General features: G+C 39.1%; 2 protein-coding genes across 2 annotated transcripts in view; one reads left to right on the top strand and one right to left on the bottom strand.

Moving 5' to 3' along the window:
- The window catches only part of BMERB1 (bMERB domain containing 1), a 56,559-nt gene extending 41,120 nt beyond the window's left edge, over nt 1-15,439 (top strand). The window contains exons 3-6 of the mRNA XM_075514651.1: nt 5,774-5,847; nt 9,029-9,143; nt 10,840-10,922; nt 12,008-15,439. Coding sequence (XP_075370766.1) covers nt 5,774-5,847; nt 9,029-9,143; nt 10,840-10,922; nt 12,008-12,120 — 385 coding nt within the window. The 3' untranslated portion in view covers nt 12,121-15,439. The remainder of the gene's footprint in view (nt 1-5,773; nt 5,848-9,028; nt 9,144-10,839; nt 10,923-12,007) is intronic.
- The window catches only part of MARF1 (meiosis regulator and mRNA stability factor 1), a 52,718-nt gene that overhangs the window by 846 nt on the left and 35,021 nt on the right, over nt 1-16,851 (bottom strand). The window lies entirely within an intron of this gene.

Here is a 16,851-nt window from a genome sequence, read left to right as displayed (position 1 = left end):
TCCACTGTTCCTCCATCAGAGACCACTTTTAACAAGAAAAGATAGACACACTTATTTTAATAGTTAAAGTTAATCATAGAACTTTTGATTTGTAACCTGACCTGCCAAGCAGGCTGGTCAGCAATCTGTTATCTTAATTGCCAGCTCTGTGTCTTCCAGCCTGAGCAGCACCAGGTGCTGAGCTAAATAACAAGGTGATAAACACACACCATAATGACTCAGATGTGTGCTATATTCATTAAATGTTGCCTGTGATTTCACAGATTTATAATTAGAAGCTTTAAGAAACTAAGATGAGTTGACAGGGACAAAACAGAGTCAAATGTAGAAGAGGGGCATACATAAACTTCCTGTTTTCTTCTATTCCCAGAATACTTTCACCATTCCAGATTCCCCACAGGTTTGGCAAGGCCTTAAACATCTGCAGTCCCCAAAGGCAGCCTCCACTGATGTCCCTCCTCCCCACCTCAGTCCTTATTTTAACGAATCTGCAGCTTGACAGCACATTTACCATCTCTGTCTGTAGCAATTCTCTTTTATTTCTACACAGCTCTTTACTTCAGTCACGCAAATTTCTCCATCACTACTGGCTGCTCTTGACAGGTGTTCAGCATGTTCACTGGTGACACCACCAACTTATCCCTGTATTGAGACCTTCTCCAGATACATGTAATCATGTCAACTCGTGACTTAGCATGACATCTGATTCTTAGGCCATCTCCTAGACTGGCACTATCAAAGTCTTCAGAAACTCAGAAACAAAAACTTCAGAAACAATTACAAGCATTTTACTTCTGGAACAGGAATATATAAAAACAGAACTAAAAATAACCTAAGTGCCTACAAACCCTCTTGGAAGAGAGGGAAGGAAACCAACAAAACCACTCTACGTTCATTTTTTAACTTCAAGCATTTTAATGCAATAACAGAAAACAAAAGAATCTCAGACCTCCTCTTATAGACATGCTAGAGGGAGCACAGATCTATTTCTAGCTTTGAAAGTCATTCAGCAAAGGCAGCAGCTCTCTAGATACACTGAACTGCTCTGCTCATCCTGAAATCAATGAAAAATATATTTGATGCTTAAGTAGCTGTTATTAATAGTTCTCGCTCTCAAATCTTAAGCATTTGACAAACTTGTTGGCCATCTCTTTTTCTTTGGCTGACCATTAAGGTGAGCATTTAGTGATTTTCCTACTGTCTTTTACTATCATTTTTGCTTTTTTCCCATCCACGGCTCTAGATGATACCTAGGTATTACACTAGGGAATTTGGTTTTCTTCCTCAGCTGAAAAGAAGACAGAAAAATTTAGCTGTTAGGAATAATTTCTATTGAAACAAACCAAAACAATTCTTCTGTGTCCAGTACAGAATGTTTCTTTTTTAAGTCCTGCCTGCCATTATCTTCCACAGCCTCGGAGACCTGCCAGGGCACAGCTGAATGGGAGGTCTCCTCTGTTTCCTTGCCCTGCTCCCCCTCAGTCCAGATGGTGCATGGCAGAGGTGACTCATGCTGTCACCTCACTTGTGGACCTTATGGGAACGACAGCGCTCAGAGCATTCTCCTCTTGGTAACTGGACCACAGAAACACGTATTGGGGCTGAGTCACTGTGCCAGATTACTGCAGGCTCTTCCGACCCACTTATTTTCCTGTCATTTTGTGACATGTTTAGAAAATGTTTTGCTCATGCTGTTTATTCATTATGAGCTATTTTATCTTTTTTTGGGCAGAGAGTCTGCTTTTAGGTTTTGATGATATAGCCTGAAATACCAAGGGAGAAAAGAATAATGCATGCTTACATGATATCTCCAAGCATACAGGGGGTTTCTTGCAATAAGCCATCAAGAAACAGAAAAGCAGAATTGCAGACAGTGTGTCAGGAATACATGAAAGCACACTGAGAATTCATCCCTAGTTCAATACTATTGCAATTACTCCAGGAATGGATTTGGGCTCTTAATAAGAGAAATGTTTTATCATACTCATAACTCATGTGTTTAAGATTGCTGGGCAGACATTTAAAGCTCAGCTCTGGGGGGAAAAATGACATATTGTAACTGCTGTTTGCTTTACTGATGTTTTTTCTACAACATCAAAAATGATTTCACAGGGACTGGAAAGAATGTACTATCTATTCAAGAGAACAGAGAGTTCAGCAAAGGTTGTTTGTACATTGCAAATTTTATGCAAATGTCATGAGCAGCTTTGCAGATAACTTAAACAGGCCTGGAGGGTGTCATTTCAGTACCCTATGCCATGCTGTATCTATAGGGAAAAAGCCATTGCATTCTGCACAGACCAACAACCTGACTGTGCTGCTCACCTTTGAGATAAGCGCCAGGTGCACAGGGAGCGTAACAGTGCCCTTAAATAAGCTGGACAATAGTCTGCGTAACTTCTCCTCTTGCCTGTCTTACACTGAGAGATTTGACTTACAACATAAGAGAGAAAGTGCTGCAGAATTAGGCTCAGCATGTTTCTCCAGCTTCTCTGTAGAAGGTTAGGGCACCCAATGGAGTTTTCTTTTATCTACTCTGCAGATTCCTGCTCTCTTCTTAAGATTCCCAAAAGCTCTTTTTAATTCCTAAAGAGGTCTGAAAGTAATACAAATATGCTCTCAGTCAAACCCTGCTGACTATCCAGCCTTCAAATGAGAAATCCACAGGGATTTTATTTTTTTTCAGAAGCAGCATGAACTTCTTCTAGGCCTCCTGTAACTGCTCACATCCAAGAACCAGAGCATAAGGGGGAAAGAGAAGAGGGTTCATAATACCAGTAGAGATTGAATGCCCTTCCACCAGCTTTCTTTCCCAGGAGTACCTCCTCTTCCCTTTTCTTTGGGGGCAACAAGGTGACTCTTTCCCAGGACAGCAACTGTAGCCCTACATTCAGTATTACTTGCTAGCAGATGTGTGATGGGCTTTATAGTTACAAGCAACTATACCTCCTGCTTTCATTAAGTCAGATGGATGAAGCCTTCACACGGTTTTTATGAATATGTCCCATAGCCCTCCTTTAGTCATTTAACCATATCTTTTTATTTTTTATTTTTTTCCTAATCAGCACCATGGAGTGGATGAAACACAAAGGCTGTTTGACACAGATGGGAGGAAAGATGTTCCATGTGCTAAGGGGATTGGTACAGATGGTGGGTTTAGTCTTTGTCCATCATCAAAATGCACTAGCCTACAGAGCTGGGACTCCAGAGAGGACATCTGGCTTATGACTTTCGGAATTCAGATTGTCACAGAGCTGTTACAGCCCTTAAATGCTTGGACACATATTTACTTTTCTCCTCTGAGTTACAAGGCAAGAACAAAGTTGAAGTCTCAGGAAAAAGAGATACTAAGAATATATATGGAGAGTGCTAGCTATGTGCTGTGCTGTCAGATTTAAAAAGAGTCAAAATAATGGGAGGAATTGCAACTACAGTTGCAATATGAGGCCAGTACCTTTGCCACAAATTGAGCATAGGGGCTGTAGGGACTACTGAACATTGATGATCTTGCTCACTTGGAACATACTGCCAATGATATTTTAAATTCCTGAAAATCCTGAGAGAAGAGCAGTGACATTAGCTTTTGGGAGTTCCTTGAGGAGGGCAGGGAGCCAAAACGATACAGTGAAGTATTTAATTAGTATCTTTCAGATCTTCCCAGAATGAAGCCTAATCTACTAGATACAGAAAAAAAGAATATCCTCTCTCTGTATGTCATGGAGATCTCTTTTGTAGAAACTCACTGTTCTCTTCACTAGTTGAGGGTCTGGCCCCTAGATATCATTTGAATACAGCAGTTCAATATTGAATGTTTCTCACCAAGAAACTGTCTTCTTGTTTAACCATGGTCATTTTCCTCAGATATATTAACACTCATTATATTAATATGACACCCAAACTGCATGAACATTGAATGGATAAGGAGCTGTGAGGCTTGCTCACATCCCAGCACATTTTGAATATTGATTCTCCTGAGGGGATAGTGTTTAAGATTGTTAATTGATAAAAGTAATTTCAGTACCATTTAGCGTGATGGATCTCAAGAGTAAAACAGTCTTTGCTGCTGAATAATCAGCATGAATAATATGGGGAGCCCAAGTAAGACTAATCATCAGTATAAATGTCTCTCCTCCAAGTGTCCTAAACACATACAGCAGTGAACCATGGACTAGCCCTAAGGCTAGCATGCTGATCTTCCCAATAAAAGTAAGTCTTACAAGACAGATGTATGGTGGGAGAGCAGATCCCCAGCGGAGGTGACAGCGGCAGCTAAACAAAGAAAAGAGGTCAGCAATAAAGATTATTATCAGAGGTATTTCACTGTCATATTTTGGGAAGAGAGAATTAAAAAGGCAGCAGGAATAGCTGTCATAGCACAATGAAAGTAGCAGAACAGGCAAGATGGAGTTAACCAAAGCAGCAAATAATAAAAGGATCAACATGTTTTAATAACATGAGCAAAGCAGCTGAAGGACAGCTCCCTGCGGAGACCTGCATTCCACGCAGAGGCAGCAGGGAGAACAAAAGCTCTTGGGTTGTGATTAAGATCTTATTTGTGCCAGAAACACCTACTTTTTCCACTCCTCACTTAATTCAATAATTTGACTGCATGATCCTTTGTGCGCTCGCTCTCACATACACACACACACTCTAATCTCTTGGGTTTCCTCTGTTAAAATACCACTGTGACAACCCATGTTCTGACAGCACATTAGATACCGTCAGGTGCTTAGGCAACAGGCAATCCACCCTTCAGGCACAGGATTATGAAACAAGGACTCAGGAGATCTGTGGGCAAGGATGGTTTGGTGATGTCCGAGTTGAAGAATGTACCATTAATCACAAAGTCTGTTTTTTCTATTCTTCAGGGAATGGTTTCACAATGGAAGCCCCTGATGCAGCCCTCAGAACCAACACCTGAGCCTGGGCTGCCAGTATGGTCAAGACACTAAAATAAAACATTTGCCAGGAAGCTAATGCTGAAGTTTGCTAGCTTCCAGGGGAATAATTCAGTATAGCAGCTCTGATGATAGGTATCAGTTTCAATAAGAACTGAAGATGCAGTTTCTGATAATGTTACAGATTTTTTTAGCTGTCTTCTGTGTCTTAACATTAATGGACTTTCAGCACACATCAAGGATTTGAAGCACTCACATCAACCATGCAAGACATTCACCCAAGGCACAAGACCTCAAAATAGTTAGATGCCAAATTATGACAGTTTCCAGATCTTTGGTATCAGGGCTACGTTATTAGTAAGGTCATAAAGAAAGTTGGTAGTGGAATATAAACCTTGTCTTGGCTGTGCCAAATATGTATTGCCTTCTGCTGTCCCTTCCCAGGCTCCCTGTTATTCTCACCCTTGCTTTCTTCCCTAGTGAAAACTGGTGCTGCAGTATGTGCAACATGGCACACCTGTCTTTTTCATGACTATTAAATGTACAGATGCCCATTCCAGAATGTTCGGTGACATTCAAGAAAGCAAAAGGCATCTGAAATAATCTGCAGTGACAGTTATGACTTACACACAAATTAGAGCTCAGTAAGACAAGTAATCAAGGGCTCAACAGGCATTTAGTATTAAATACCTTTTGCTATCTGTTAAAATTGGTGAATGAACAGTATCAGTGTCCCAAGGTTAACCCTCTGCATTTCAAGCTGATGCACAGGTCCCAGGCAAAGGACAGTATCGTGTTCAGATGAGATCTGGCCAATCTCATCAATGCAGGATGGAGTTTCCATGTCTCTGACCATGCTTTTTCTGTTTCTGCAGGATGGATGATATCCAGCTGTGCAAAGACATTATGAACCTTAAGAAAGAGCTGCAGAGTTTGGTAGCAATCCCAGGTAATGGCTATCTCCAACTCAATACTAGGATAATGCTTGGGTGATGCATGGGTGGGGATGGCATCAGGAACACACCTCTGTCCCTGACAATCAGAAATCTCCCCCCCCCCAAGGTTGAGGTTCATCTCTTTCCCCTAGTCCTTATTTTTTCTTCCTGTTTTCCTTCCCATCGTTAATATCATGGTCTGTAAATTTCTTTTCATGCTGTATTTCACTGCTCTGTTGGCAGCAGCCCTGCAAATATCACTCAAACAAGGTGCACGTTCCTCTAGTTCTTGCACTCCCTTGGCAATCTCAAGGGAACCAAGTGGCATGGAGATTGTCAGGTAGAAAAGACAGAGTGCTGAGATACCAGAGATAAAAGGGAAAAAGGAGAGGGATTTATAACCATCACTGTGAATGTGATGGTTTTTTTCCTAGATATACCAATTCATTGTCACACCTGTAGTTAAATCTACCTTCTAGAATAAAGTAAAACAGGTTTCTACAAAAAGCAAGGGGCAAAAGTCTGCTTTGTGTTTTGCCTTAATCCTCTGCAAATTCATTGCTCTAAGGAGGGATAGAATTTTGCAGTCCTTAACTCTAAACTCCAGCTGAAATCAATGAGGAATTTTGCTTCACTACAGCTTTGCTGTTTTAGATCATCCATAACAGCCCTACTCTGTTCAAGGAAAAAAAAGTACAGATGGATCCTGCAAAACACTCAGCAACCGCAGTGGGCCATTTACACTAGATACTACTGCATGGCCTCTAGCACACTTCAGAAATAATTTGCTGCTGCCTAACTATTAAGGACAAGTTTTTACTCTCCTTTAGTTATCCTAATTTTTTCCCCCACATTTTATTGTGCAACTTTAAAGGACAACTTTCTCCCCAGAAAGGAGAGAGAAGTTCACTCATGAAATAGGAAATGGGTCTACTCTGAGGCCACGCATTCTTAGTTGTATAAGAACTTTCCCACTTTTCTTTGTACCCAACAAAAGTGGATTCATAATCTTTTACTTTTTCTTTACTTGTAGGTCACATTTTTAATTTCTAATAACACTGTTGGTACGTTATTGGTTTAAATGGTATTGGAAAGCATTATGAATCCTAGAAAATATCTATGAATGATTCCCCTTGCCTCACCTCTTCAAGTCTGCAGCTTTCCTATCCTTACTTTTAACTTACAGTGAGGGTTGATCAGTTTTCTTTTTTTTTTTGGTGGGCTTTTTTTTTTTTTTAAACCTTTTAGAAACTATTTTGCAGTCACAAAGTCTTAAGCAGAGATCCACAGACAGCAGTTTCTCCTTAGCACTTTGCAAATCTCAGCAAACTTAAGAATTAATCATGTGCAGTTCCAGCAGCACCACCTTTTGGCAGACTCACAAGAAGAATACTTTTGTCTTAACGAAGACAAAGAAGCTGCTGGCATTCACACAGAACTAAGTGCTGACACACAACCTAGAAAAACACTTTCCAGAAATGAGTTTATTCATAACATCTTTATCACAATTTTCCTATTAGTATACAGAACTGTATAGACACACCTGCTCTTTGGTTTCAGTAGACACTGTTTAGCCAATTTTAGTAGACATGGGATCAGTCTTTTAGTACACAGAGCATGTAGTACTTCGCCCCAATTCAGGATGCATATATTCGGCAGGCAGCTTCCTGAAGGATATCATGGGAGAGCACATCTCAATCTGGGAAGAGAATAGATTGAAAGGAAGTAGAAACTAGCTTCTACCTTCAGTGGTGAGAGGAGGAGATCCCTTGCTCCTTAGACAAAAGAGGCAAAGCAATAAAAAGCAGTGATTTCTAAGCATTCTCCTTTTTTCTCTGCTGCAAATTAAGCATTAATCACAGGAATTCTCCATAGGTAGCAATATAGAGGTCCTCAAATCTTCATAGCAGTCAATAAGCACCTTCCTTTATAATTTCTAAAAGATAAAACAGAAAAAACATCCCAGACAAAGCAGCCTTATGTTGTATTACAAATTATTTCCTCTGCTACTGGCAGACCATAATTTAAAATTCTCCAGGGAGTATGACTTTATGAGATTGAGACTTACAGAATTTCATTGCCCTGGAAACACATTCAAGGACCTTTTATCTCACTAAGGAATAGATTTATTGCAGAAATTCCCAGCAGTAAGCATCGGGAAGCCCATGATCCAAAATTAAGCTGTATTAAACAATTATTTTCAAATGTCTGATTTATTTCACTGTTCAAAATATAAGTTCAATCAGCAGACATAGCATAGCTCAGATGCATCAGACTGCAGGCAGCTTGCCCTTCTTCCCACAACTCTTATTGTACTTAATTTTATGGTTCTCTAAATGCAGTTCTACTGCTCAAAACCAAAATTCTTGATTTAATACAAAGTGTCTTCTCAGCTTATCAAAATTTTCAGCTTCTTGAGGAAATATGTGAGCTGGGATTTGCCTCTGGCTTTCTCATCTCTGCTCCACTTGCTAGGGTTGAAGACTTCAGTCTTAACTACATTTGCTTTATAATCTTAAACTACAGCCCTATAATCGCTAACATTCATGAGTTTTAGTTTGTGACAGGCACATCTTTTGTGTCACAAAAACCATTGTTTATAGACAACCTAGTCATTACAGAGTGGCCAATTAACAAGGACATATGTTAATTACTCAGATTTTTGAAGCACAGGGAAAATAAACACTTTCATTTATTTTTCCACATTTTATAATTGATGCTATTTGTGTGAATTTGCAGCTCACCTGCCTTACCAGAGTAGAAAAAAAGTGGTGTAGTCAACAGCCAAAGCTATCTCAAAATACAGAGAAATGGTTCCTCTTGGCGTGGTCTCATTTCCCCTGAGGTCAAAGGGAGTTTGTACCATGGCTTTTAATGAAGCATCCTGGACTGTTTTCTTACTAAAGCTCTTTCAAGATTTCAAAGCAGTGTCTTGCAGAGTAATTTAATATTAAAAGTAGGCTTGGCAAGCCCCACAGTCTCCAGACCATTAAGGTGATCTAACAAAAACAGCAAGTGGAAGAAAGAAAAGAGGCAGTGACCAGAACTTGCCAGGGTTTTGGTGACTCAGGTCTGAAGAACTGTTGACTTCAATCAGCAATTCATTCTTAGACATCTGCAATGTCCACCCCCCCCACCCTCCGCCCTGCTTCCTAGAATCCAAAGTAATAGTCTCTTTTCTCTGTTTTTGACCAGAAAAAGAAAAAACAAAGATGGAGAAACAAAGAGAAGATGAACTGATTCAGAAGATCCATAGACTGGTACAAAAAAGAGATTTTCTTGTAGATGATGCAGAGGTGGAGAGATTACGGTAAGAACTAAAAGCAACTGAACTTATTTGTGAGATTTCACAAGTCTAATACTACACTGGAGTGAGTGACAAAACTCGTATTGACATTGATGGGAGAGAACTGGTCCTTTAAAACACCTTACCAAGTTAAAAGCCTCCTCCTGGCTCCATTAAAAACATTAAAAAAACATTAAAACTAGATTACTGCACTTCTGTGGCTCTTTATCCCATTAATGATTTGGTCATCTCATGACTACAGCAAGGTTTGGTCTCTTACTTTCCTACCAGAAAGTGTCTGGGCATTTACCATTAAAAAGAGAAGGATTTTTGCTGCTACCAGAGGATCCTCTTGGCATGAGAAGTAGACATGAAATGGAATTCTACAAGGGGCATATTTGTAGACATCTAAAATTTGCCTTTTTTTTAAAAAAATTAATATGGTCAGGTTTTATTATTATTATTCTCACCCTGCCATAGCAAGAAAAACTCCAAACAAACCAAAACCCCAAAACCACCCAAACCAAGAATGCAATCACTAACACAGGTCTACCTAACCTAAAGCATAATCAAGTTCAGAATGGTTTCATCTCAGTATCTTAGCCCAAAGTTGCTGAGAAACCTGTGGTCTTCCTCAGAAGTTAATTTCCAGCTGTTGCACTGAGATCCCAATGCTTTACAAATAGTCAGAGTTTTGCTATTACTTCCCCTGTCTCTTTTGACAGTAAAGACTCAAGGCTCATCAATCCATTTATCCTAAATGACAATAATCTCTTCCAACACATTTAAATTCTAAGCAAGCAAAGGACAGGAGAGAAGAAAGCTTGCCAGAGTCCTGCAGCTGATCAAAAAGAGCTGGCCAAAGTCAGCAGCTGACAAGAAGCCTGAGCTAGTAATATAATCCAGAGCTCTCAACTGCTAGTTCAATGTGCAAATCGCAAAAACCTCAGCAGCAGCCAGACAATACAGAAGCCTAATTGTAGGCTACTGAAAATGTACTGCTATGCACTATGCAGATGTGAATACATTAGTGGCAATTCACATTTGTAGTAAAACCTAAGGCTTTTCTTTAAAACTCTTGATAATAAAATCTGCCGTTCCTCTAAACTGAGATATTCAATCAGTGCACTCATTGTTAATGTTTAATTAACAAAATAGCAAGGAAACTAACATGGAAATATCATTAATAAATACAATCAAGGTTCGCAACACAATCTTGTTATTTTGGGCCTAATGCTGTCATCTTCAGGCAAGAGAAATATACTTGGTTTTGGTAAACGCTAACAGCAGACGACCATGAGATCCAGTCTTTTGTCTAAGCGGGCCTTTAAAAGTAAGCAGTACAGTCACAGCACTATGTATCCTCTGCTTTACTTTGTAGAGGAAGCATTGTGAAGCACTTGAGGCCAACTTAAAATACGTGATACATTATGGTTTAAATCCACTAACTAGGGAATATAATGAATCCAACACTATCAGAGACAAGTAGAGAACCTTGGGGAAAATTCTGTCTCTGAATTCTACAAGAAGTTTGTTACTTTTTTCATTTAGACAAATATTTTGCTCTTTAATAAGCAGCAAAATTAAGTGTTTTTAAAAAGAACAAAGAAGTGAATTGTTTACTAGCGATTTGATCCTAGCTACTCTAGCTTTTACTGTCCCATTTACAGAGAAAACATTGTTATTTCTGTAACAGATTTATTTTCCTTTTTTCCACCAGAGAGAAAGAAGAAGACAAAGAGATGGCTGACTTCCTTCGCACCAAGTTAAAACCCTTAGACAAAGCAACACAGTCTCCTACCAGTGAGTTCCTAAACATTAAGAAAAACAAGAACAATAGGAAAAACTCCAAAGACAACTGGATAAAAGAGCATTTTCAAAGGCCATGCTGGGTCAGCCTCTACCAAAAGCTAGGTTAATCTAGCTAGATCACCCTGAAACAAGATAGTGTGTCAGCAATTGCTGGCCACTTAGAATTCAGATGCCCAATTACCCCTTAAAACTGAATCTAAGTAATCTATGGCCTGTTTAAAATTGCTTTGTATGATTTAAATATGCAAAGTATATTTGAATACACATTGCGACAACCTGCTTTTGTAAGCAACTAGATTTATTTTTGCCAATCATTTTCCCATCTGGTTCTGCAAAAATAACTGGGAAAAAACCCTCTTAAGATATATGCTAGGATATCTGAAGCAAAGTTTGCCTGTTTTACTGCAGGCAAGGTGGAAACTAGAGGAAAGACTGCAAACTTCAACAGCTGCCCCGAATTTCTTACATCTTAAGTACAAGGTTGATAGAGACATTTTTAAGATGCATCACTAATTATTTATACCCTTTCAGTCACAGGGAGCATGGACTTATCTCCCTTGTTAGTTTACTTCATGTCATTGCTTTTAAATGCAATGTTAGGAGATAAAAAGATTCTTTTCACCCTGAAAAATTAAAACCTACCTTTATCTTGTTCTCCTAATTATGACATCCAAGTTGATAAGGAATAAACTCCAGCATATTTTTGTTCAACTCCTTAGTTGTTGGGGTTTAAACACAATAAGATGACTTTCTGTGGAAGGACCTGTTATCTGACCCTATGGCTGTGAAAAGGGGCACCTGGATTGAACAAGATGGAAGAAGTTTACCCTCCCATTGAGATGTCTGGATTCTTTAGCCCCTCTTAACTCCCTCCCCTGAAGAGATAAGACTTCCTGAGCAGTGTGAATCCACATACCAGCTTTGTTACAACACGTTGGTAGTAACCAAGATGTATTGTTCAAACAAGAGTTAAAAAATTGGGGGGCAGGAAAGGCTTGCATTCTTTAAGCCAGAAGTAGGAAGAAATAGTTTGACTAGCTCTTGGTTTTAATGGTGTCCTGTTTTGAACATTGCAGGCAGCCGAGCAGAAAAGAAGGCAGAACCTCCTCCAGGCAAGCCCACCATTGCCAAAGCAGGATTGGCTATTATTAAAGATTGTTGTGGGGCCACACAATGCAACATCATGTAGCTCTGGGCTCTATACCATGTTTGTCTTTTCAAATGTTTTCATTGAATGGAACTGTAGGGTGAGGGGAACGAACAGCATCCTGCTAATGGAATCAAGAGCAACTGGTACAACAGTAACATATGGAATGTACAATGGCAGGTTCTTCACTGTTGCATGGATCACTCAACACGCATGCCTAAAAACAAAAGAAACCTGTATAGTGGCTGTCCAGTGACCAGAAAAGATTTGTAGTAGCGTCAACAAAAACACCCCAGTGATAAAAAAGTGAATGAAAAGAGGGTATATTTCATCCAGGAAAGTGTAAAACAGCAATTTTAATAGGCCATCACTTTGTTAAGAATTTGTTGTACTTTCCCCCTTGACAAACAGCACTCAAAAATTGCTGAAATAGCCCATTTTCGTAAAACAAAAGCCACAAGTAGCAATGCTGTATATAGTGCAACTGATAGGATAACTGATGTTGCATACAAAATACTTAAACTAGTGTGATGTTCAACTACTTTGCTGTGGAGTTTCGCTTCCAATTCTTCCTAAAGAATGAGGATCAGTGTCAAGGATGCTGCAAGTAGAGATAGATTTTTATATCCCGTATGATTTCTGAATTACTCAAGTCAAACAAATATTGCTTGCACCAGGGAAAATAAATCTTTGGTAAAGCTTTAGCAAGCACAGCTACAGCAATCTGCAAATAGATGATGTAATCCAAAGCTGTGTCATTTCTCTTTTAGATCTCCACCTCACACGGAGTCAGAGAAATAGTCACCCAGAGAGTTTTGTCCACTATTAAAGTTACATGCAGTATGAGATTACATATCACTGGTAGGTTGCTGGAAGGAGAGTGGTAGACAAACAAAATTTAACTAATATTTAAACAATGCTTAAAACAACTATTAATTGCATATTTCATGACCATAAGAAATATAAACTATCAAGCATAGGAAGACACTGGCCACCCAAGACAAATTGACCACAAGACAAATATACAAATACAGAAGTAGATATTTGGAGTAGGAAGATCACATTCTACACAAAATGGGTTTAAAATTAAGGGAAATACAGAAAGACTTATCTGTGTTTCACCATTAAATGTGTTTCTGGTCTCTATGCAGATTAATCTTTGTGGAATCTAATATCTTTATATTAGCTGTCAGTAGCTGGTTTGTCTGTGTGATGGTATTCCATATAAGTGTACTGTGATAGGTGTAAATAGTAAAATAAATGTACATGGATCTAATGTGGAAATCTCAGGCTTAGAAATAACAAACAGATAGCAAAATGTTCCTACAATAAAGTTTTTCAAGAGGAACTTCCATTTTGTGAAACCAGCTAAGTGAAGTGTGCACTTATATACAAAGGAATCACAGTTATATGAAAGGAGAAAAAAATTAAACAGCCATTACCCAAAAAGGATAAACAGTAATATTTTTCAGAGAGAGAAAGGATCTTATTAAGGTTCAAGGAGATAAACACCATCTAAAGTAACTCAGACTATTCTTGCACACATAAAACCGAACCCCTAGCATTGGACTGATTTGATGAAGAACATTTGCATTTCAGAATCATTTGTTTCAGTATTGCAGACTCACTTGAGACAAAGAACCTACATCACTAAGTTCCTTAAGGTTTAAGGATCAAGGAGGAAAAAAAAAAAACCCACAAAAGGTTTCCACTAAGACATGAAGCACTTTAATTACTTTGACCAAAGATGCAGGAAAGAGGACAAAACATATCGAAAGGCTGAATAGTCACATATAGTTATTGCATCCTTGTTGAGACATACAACATCACATTAAGCTCTGTAGCTGTTAGTATCTACTGTATTTGGTATGGGTTGGACTCTATAGCACCTGTGTACATTAACAGTTATGGGGAAAACTGCTTTTAAGGGAGAATACACACTGGTGGGGAAGAAATACCCACTGGCTTCTGTAAAATTCAAGAGCCTCTTGAATTTGCTGGTACCCAATTAAGACATCAGGAATTAGTATCTTGAGGCAGATGTTCAGTGCCATTAACAAAGGCAAATGGAAGTTAGAAAAAAACCCTGTAGTGAAGCACCAAACTTAAAGCCTTAGGAGAATCAACTGTTACATGTTGTGAATGCTGGTAACTAAAGGGTCCTGAAAAAGGACTTTGCACACAGTTTTTGTGAGGCAAGAGGTGACTTAGGCACACTGGTGTTTAAACCAGGCTGTGCTGATGAGTGGGGTGATCCCTGCATGCTGCACAGAATCTATAGTCCCTTGGGAAGAAAAGGGAAATCAGTAGAATGTATGTTTGTATGAAAAAATTTCATTAACAGGAAGCAGAGCTAGACATTTCTGGGATGCAACACTCATTACAAGGCTACAGAGCCCCCTCCTTTAATTAAAATGAAGAAAAGAAAACACAGCAAGTATGAATATGTAATATTCATATACAGTTAGCGCTGGTAGCCAGCACCCCGAAGGGACTTGAACTACGGGAGTATTAATGAGAGTGAACTTCATTTTCAGAAGTTCTAGCTTGGCTCAGCTGAAAGGTTTTCTTTGGTTTGTTTTTAATTAGCAAATGCTTCAGTTCTGTTTTTATTTGGGTGGGTTTGAACAGCCTGCCTGCAGTGCACCAGTGGTTCCTTTAGAAGGGGGTCAGTGATGCTGCTTAGCAATAAAGTCCTGGATTTTTAGACTGTGAGGTCAGATTCTCAACTGTGTTCAACACTGGCTTACAGTGTTGTCCATCCAGAACACAGCAGAGCCCCAATGGCTTACTTCAAACATAATAGTTGTAATTAAACAAACTAAACTTAGGAAGGAATTAAGTGTGTAAAATCTTGGTCCTTGTTTTTAAAAATCAGACTAGACCACTGAGTACTCCCAAGTAAAATGAGGGGCTTTGTAATTTCCATGATCCTATAAACACAGCACATTATGCAATCCCCATATGTAAAATCAGCAGAAAATATCAGACAAATATCTTTAGATGACTACATCGAGTAACTGGCATCATTTCAGAGCTGATTTTCAGGTATCTGCTACTGTCTGCAAAGAGGGACATCGGTTGACTGAAGCACCCAAAATCTCTTCTGGAAATCCTGGCTGTTTATCAATTCAGAAAGAAGGCAAGGCATCAGAAAAAGAAGAAAATTCAAGGTGGATTTGACACACTATTTCCTCTACGAACTGGTAAACATGGCTATATTCAGGAAAGGATCTTGGTCTACCGAGACAAACAAAACTGCTGAAGTGCTATTTGTACTAATCACCAATTCTACCAGCAAATGGTTCTCTTGTACCTTCCCCTAGGCCTACTGAATCTCTTCAGCAAAGTTAAACATATTTCCAAATAAACTAAGCTGCTGTGTTATACTAAGCATGTTTCTTCCTGTTACTGAAGGAAATAAGCGGTTGTGGAGTGGGATGCACTTATTGTGCTGCTATACTTTTCAAAAAGAATAGGATAATTATTCTGCAAGAAAGGAATAATTTGGTAAGTTAGTGGAAATAAAAATAAATTATTTTATCTCACTGAAAAACACATGCAGTTTCTCCAATGACACTCCACAGACAAAAAGCACCAAAAAAGCCAATCTCATTATGCTCCTAGATGACTTTGAAACCTCACTACAGCCCAGAGCACTGCACAGATTAGAAGACAGTTCCTAGCCCTACATTGAGAAGATAAAAGTACCAACATATCTGAGTGTCAAAAACATTGTCAAGCCAGAAGGGCTTAACAGCAACTAAAAGAAAAAAAAAAAAATAAATCTGCACTGTCTGCTCTGCTCACCAGAGTGGTTTTACAGATGCTACCTGAAGTGTAGGGCTCTGGACATCTCAGGGACTAAAGACTACCTAACCAGATACAGGGAATGAGATGGAATCAAGTGTATCTAGGGATGGATCTCATGTTGCTGCTTTGCTCTCATTGCCCCAACCTTCCTCCTGTGGGAAGCAAACAATGAAATTAAAATTTGTATTAAAGTTTTGGTGTTGAGAGTCAACTAAGGAATATCCAACAGCAATGGTATTATATCATCTGAACAAGAGGTGTGGAAGACAAATTTCTCTCCTCCCCCATCTCCCAGAATAAAATAATGCAAGCTCAAGAGAAAGCTTTAAACATAACCCTGCAGCCAACTGAGGAATCCTAAATCAAAAATCAGCAATACACAGGAGAGATTGCATCATCCAGACTTTCTCTGCCTAATTGTACCCTGGTGACAAGTTACCAATGTCTTGTTAACCAAGACATGGTTAACAAGAGTTAACAAGTACTTTCATAAGTACACCTCCTCCACCCTCCAGAAAGAATAGTACTTTACCTAAAAACCAGTATTAAGTTGCATTTGACTGCAGGCTGAAATGTGGGGCTGCAAAAGGTAACTAGGGCATGCTTTCATCTTTGTGGCTGCTGACCATAAGTTCATGTGTGATTCAGGCTTTGTCACACTTTGTCTTCCTACACAGGCATAAGAGCATGTTTTCGTTTGCAACTAAGCAGATGGTTAAGGAGAACAGTTTTCCCAATATTCTGTTCAGCTTGAACTCAAACCATGCCACTTGGAAGTAAAACATTTACAGCAGACTGAAATCAATTACCTCAAATTATGAGTTTGAGTTTATTCTACACAAGATGTGTAGAATACACATATTCTGCCCATATCCTTATCCATACTTCCTGCCTCTGAAGCAGTTAATCTTTACTGGCATTTCAGAAGCAGCTCTTGGAAAGTAAGAGTTTGACTACTGG

Source organism: Mycteria americana, chromosome 12 (genome assembly GCF_035582795.1).
Source record: "Mycteria americana isolate JAX WOST 10 ecotype Jacksonville Zoo and Gardens chromosome 12, USCA_MyAme_1.0, whole genome shotgun sequence".
NCBI classification, from domain to species: Eukaryota; Metazoa; Chordata; class Aves; order Ciconiiformes; family Ciconiidae; genus Mycteria; species Mycteria americana.
The sequence above is the reverse complement of the archived record's forward strand: the minus strand, read 5'-3'. Positions and strand labels throughout refer to the sequence as shown.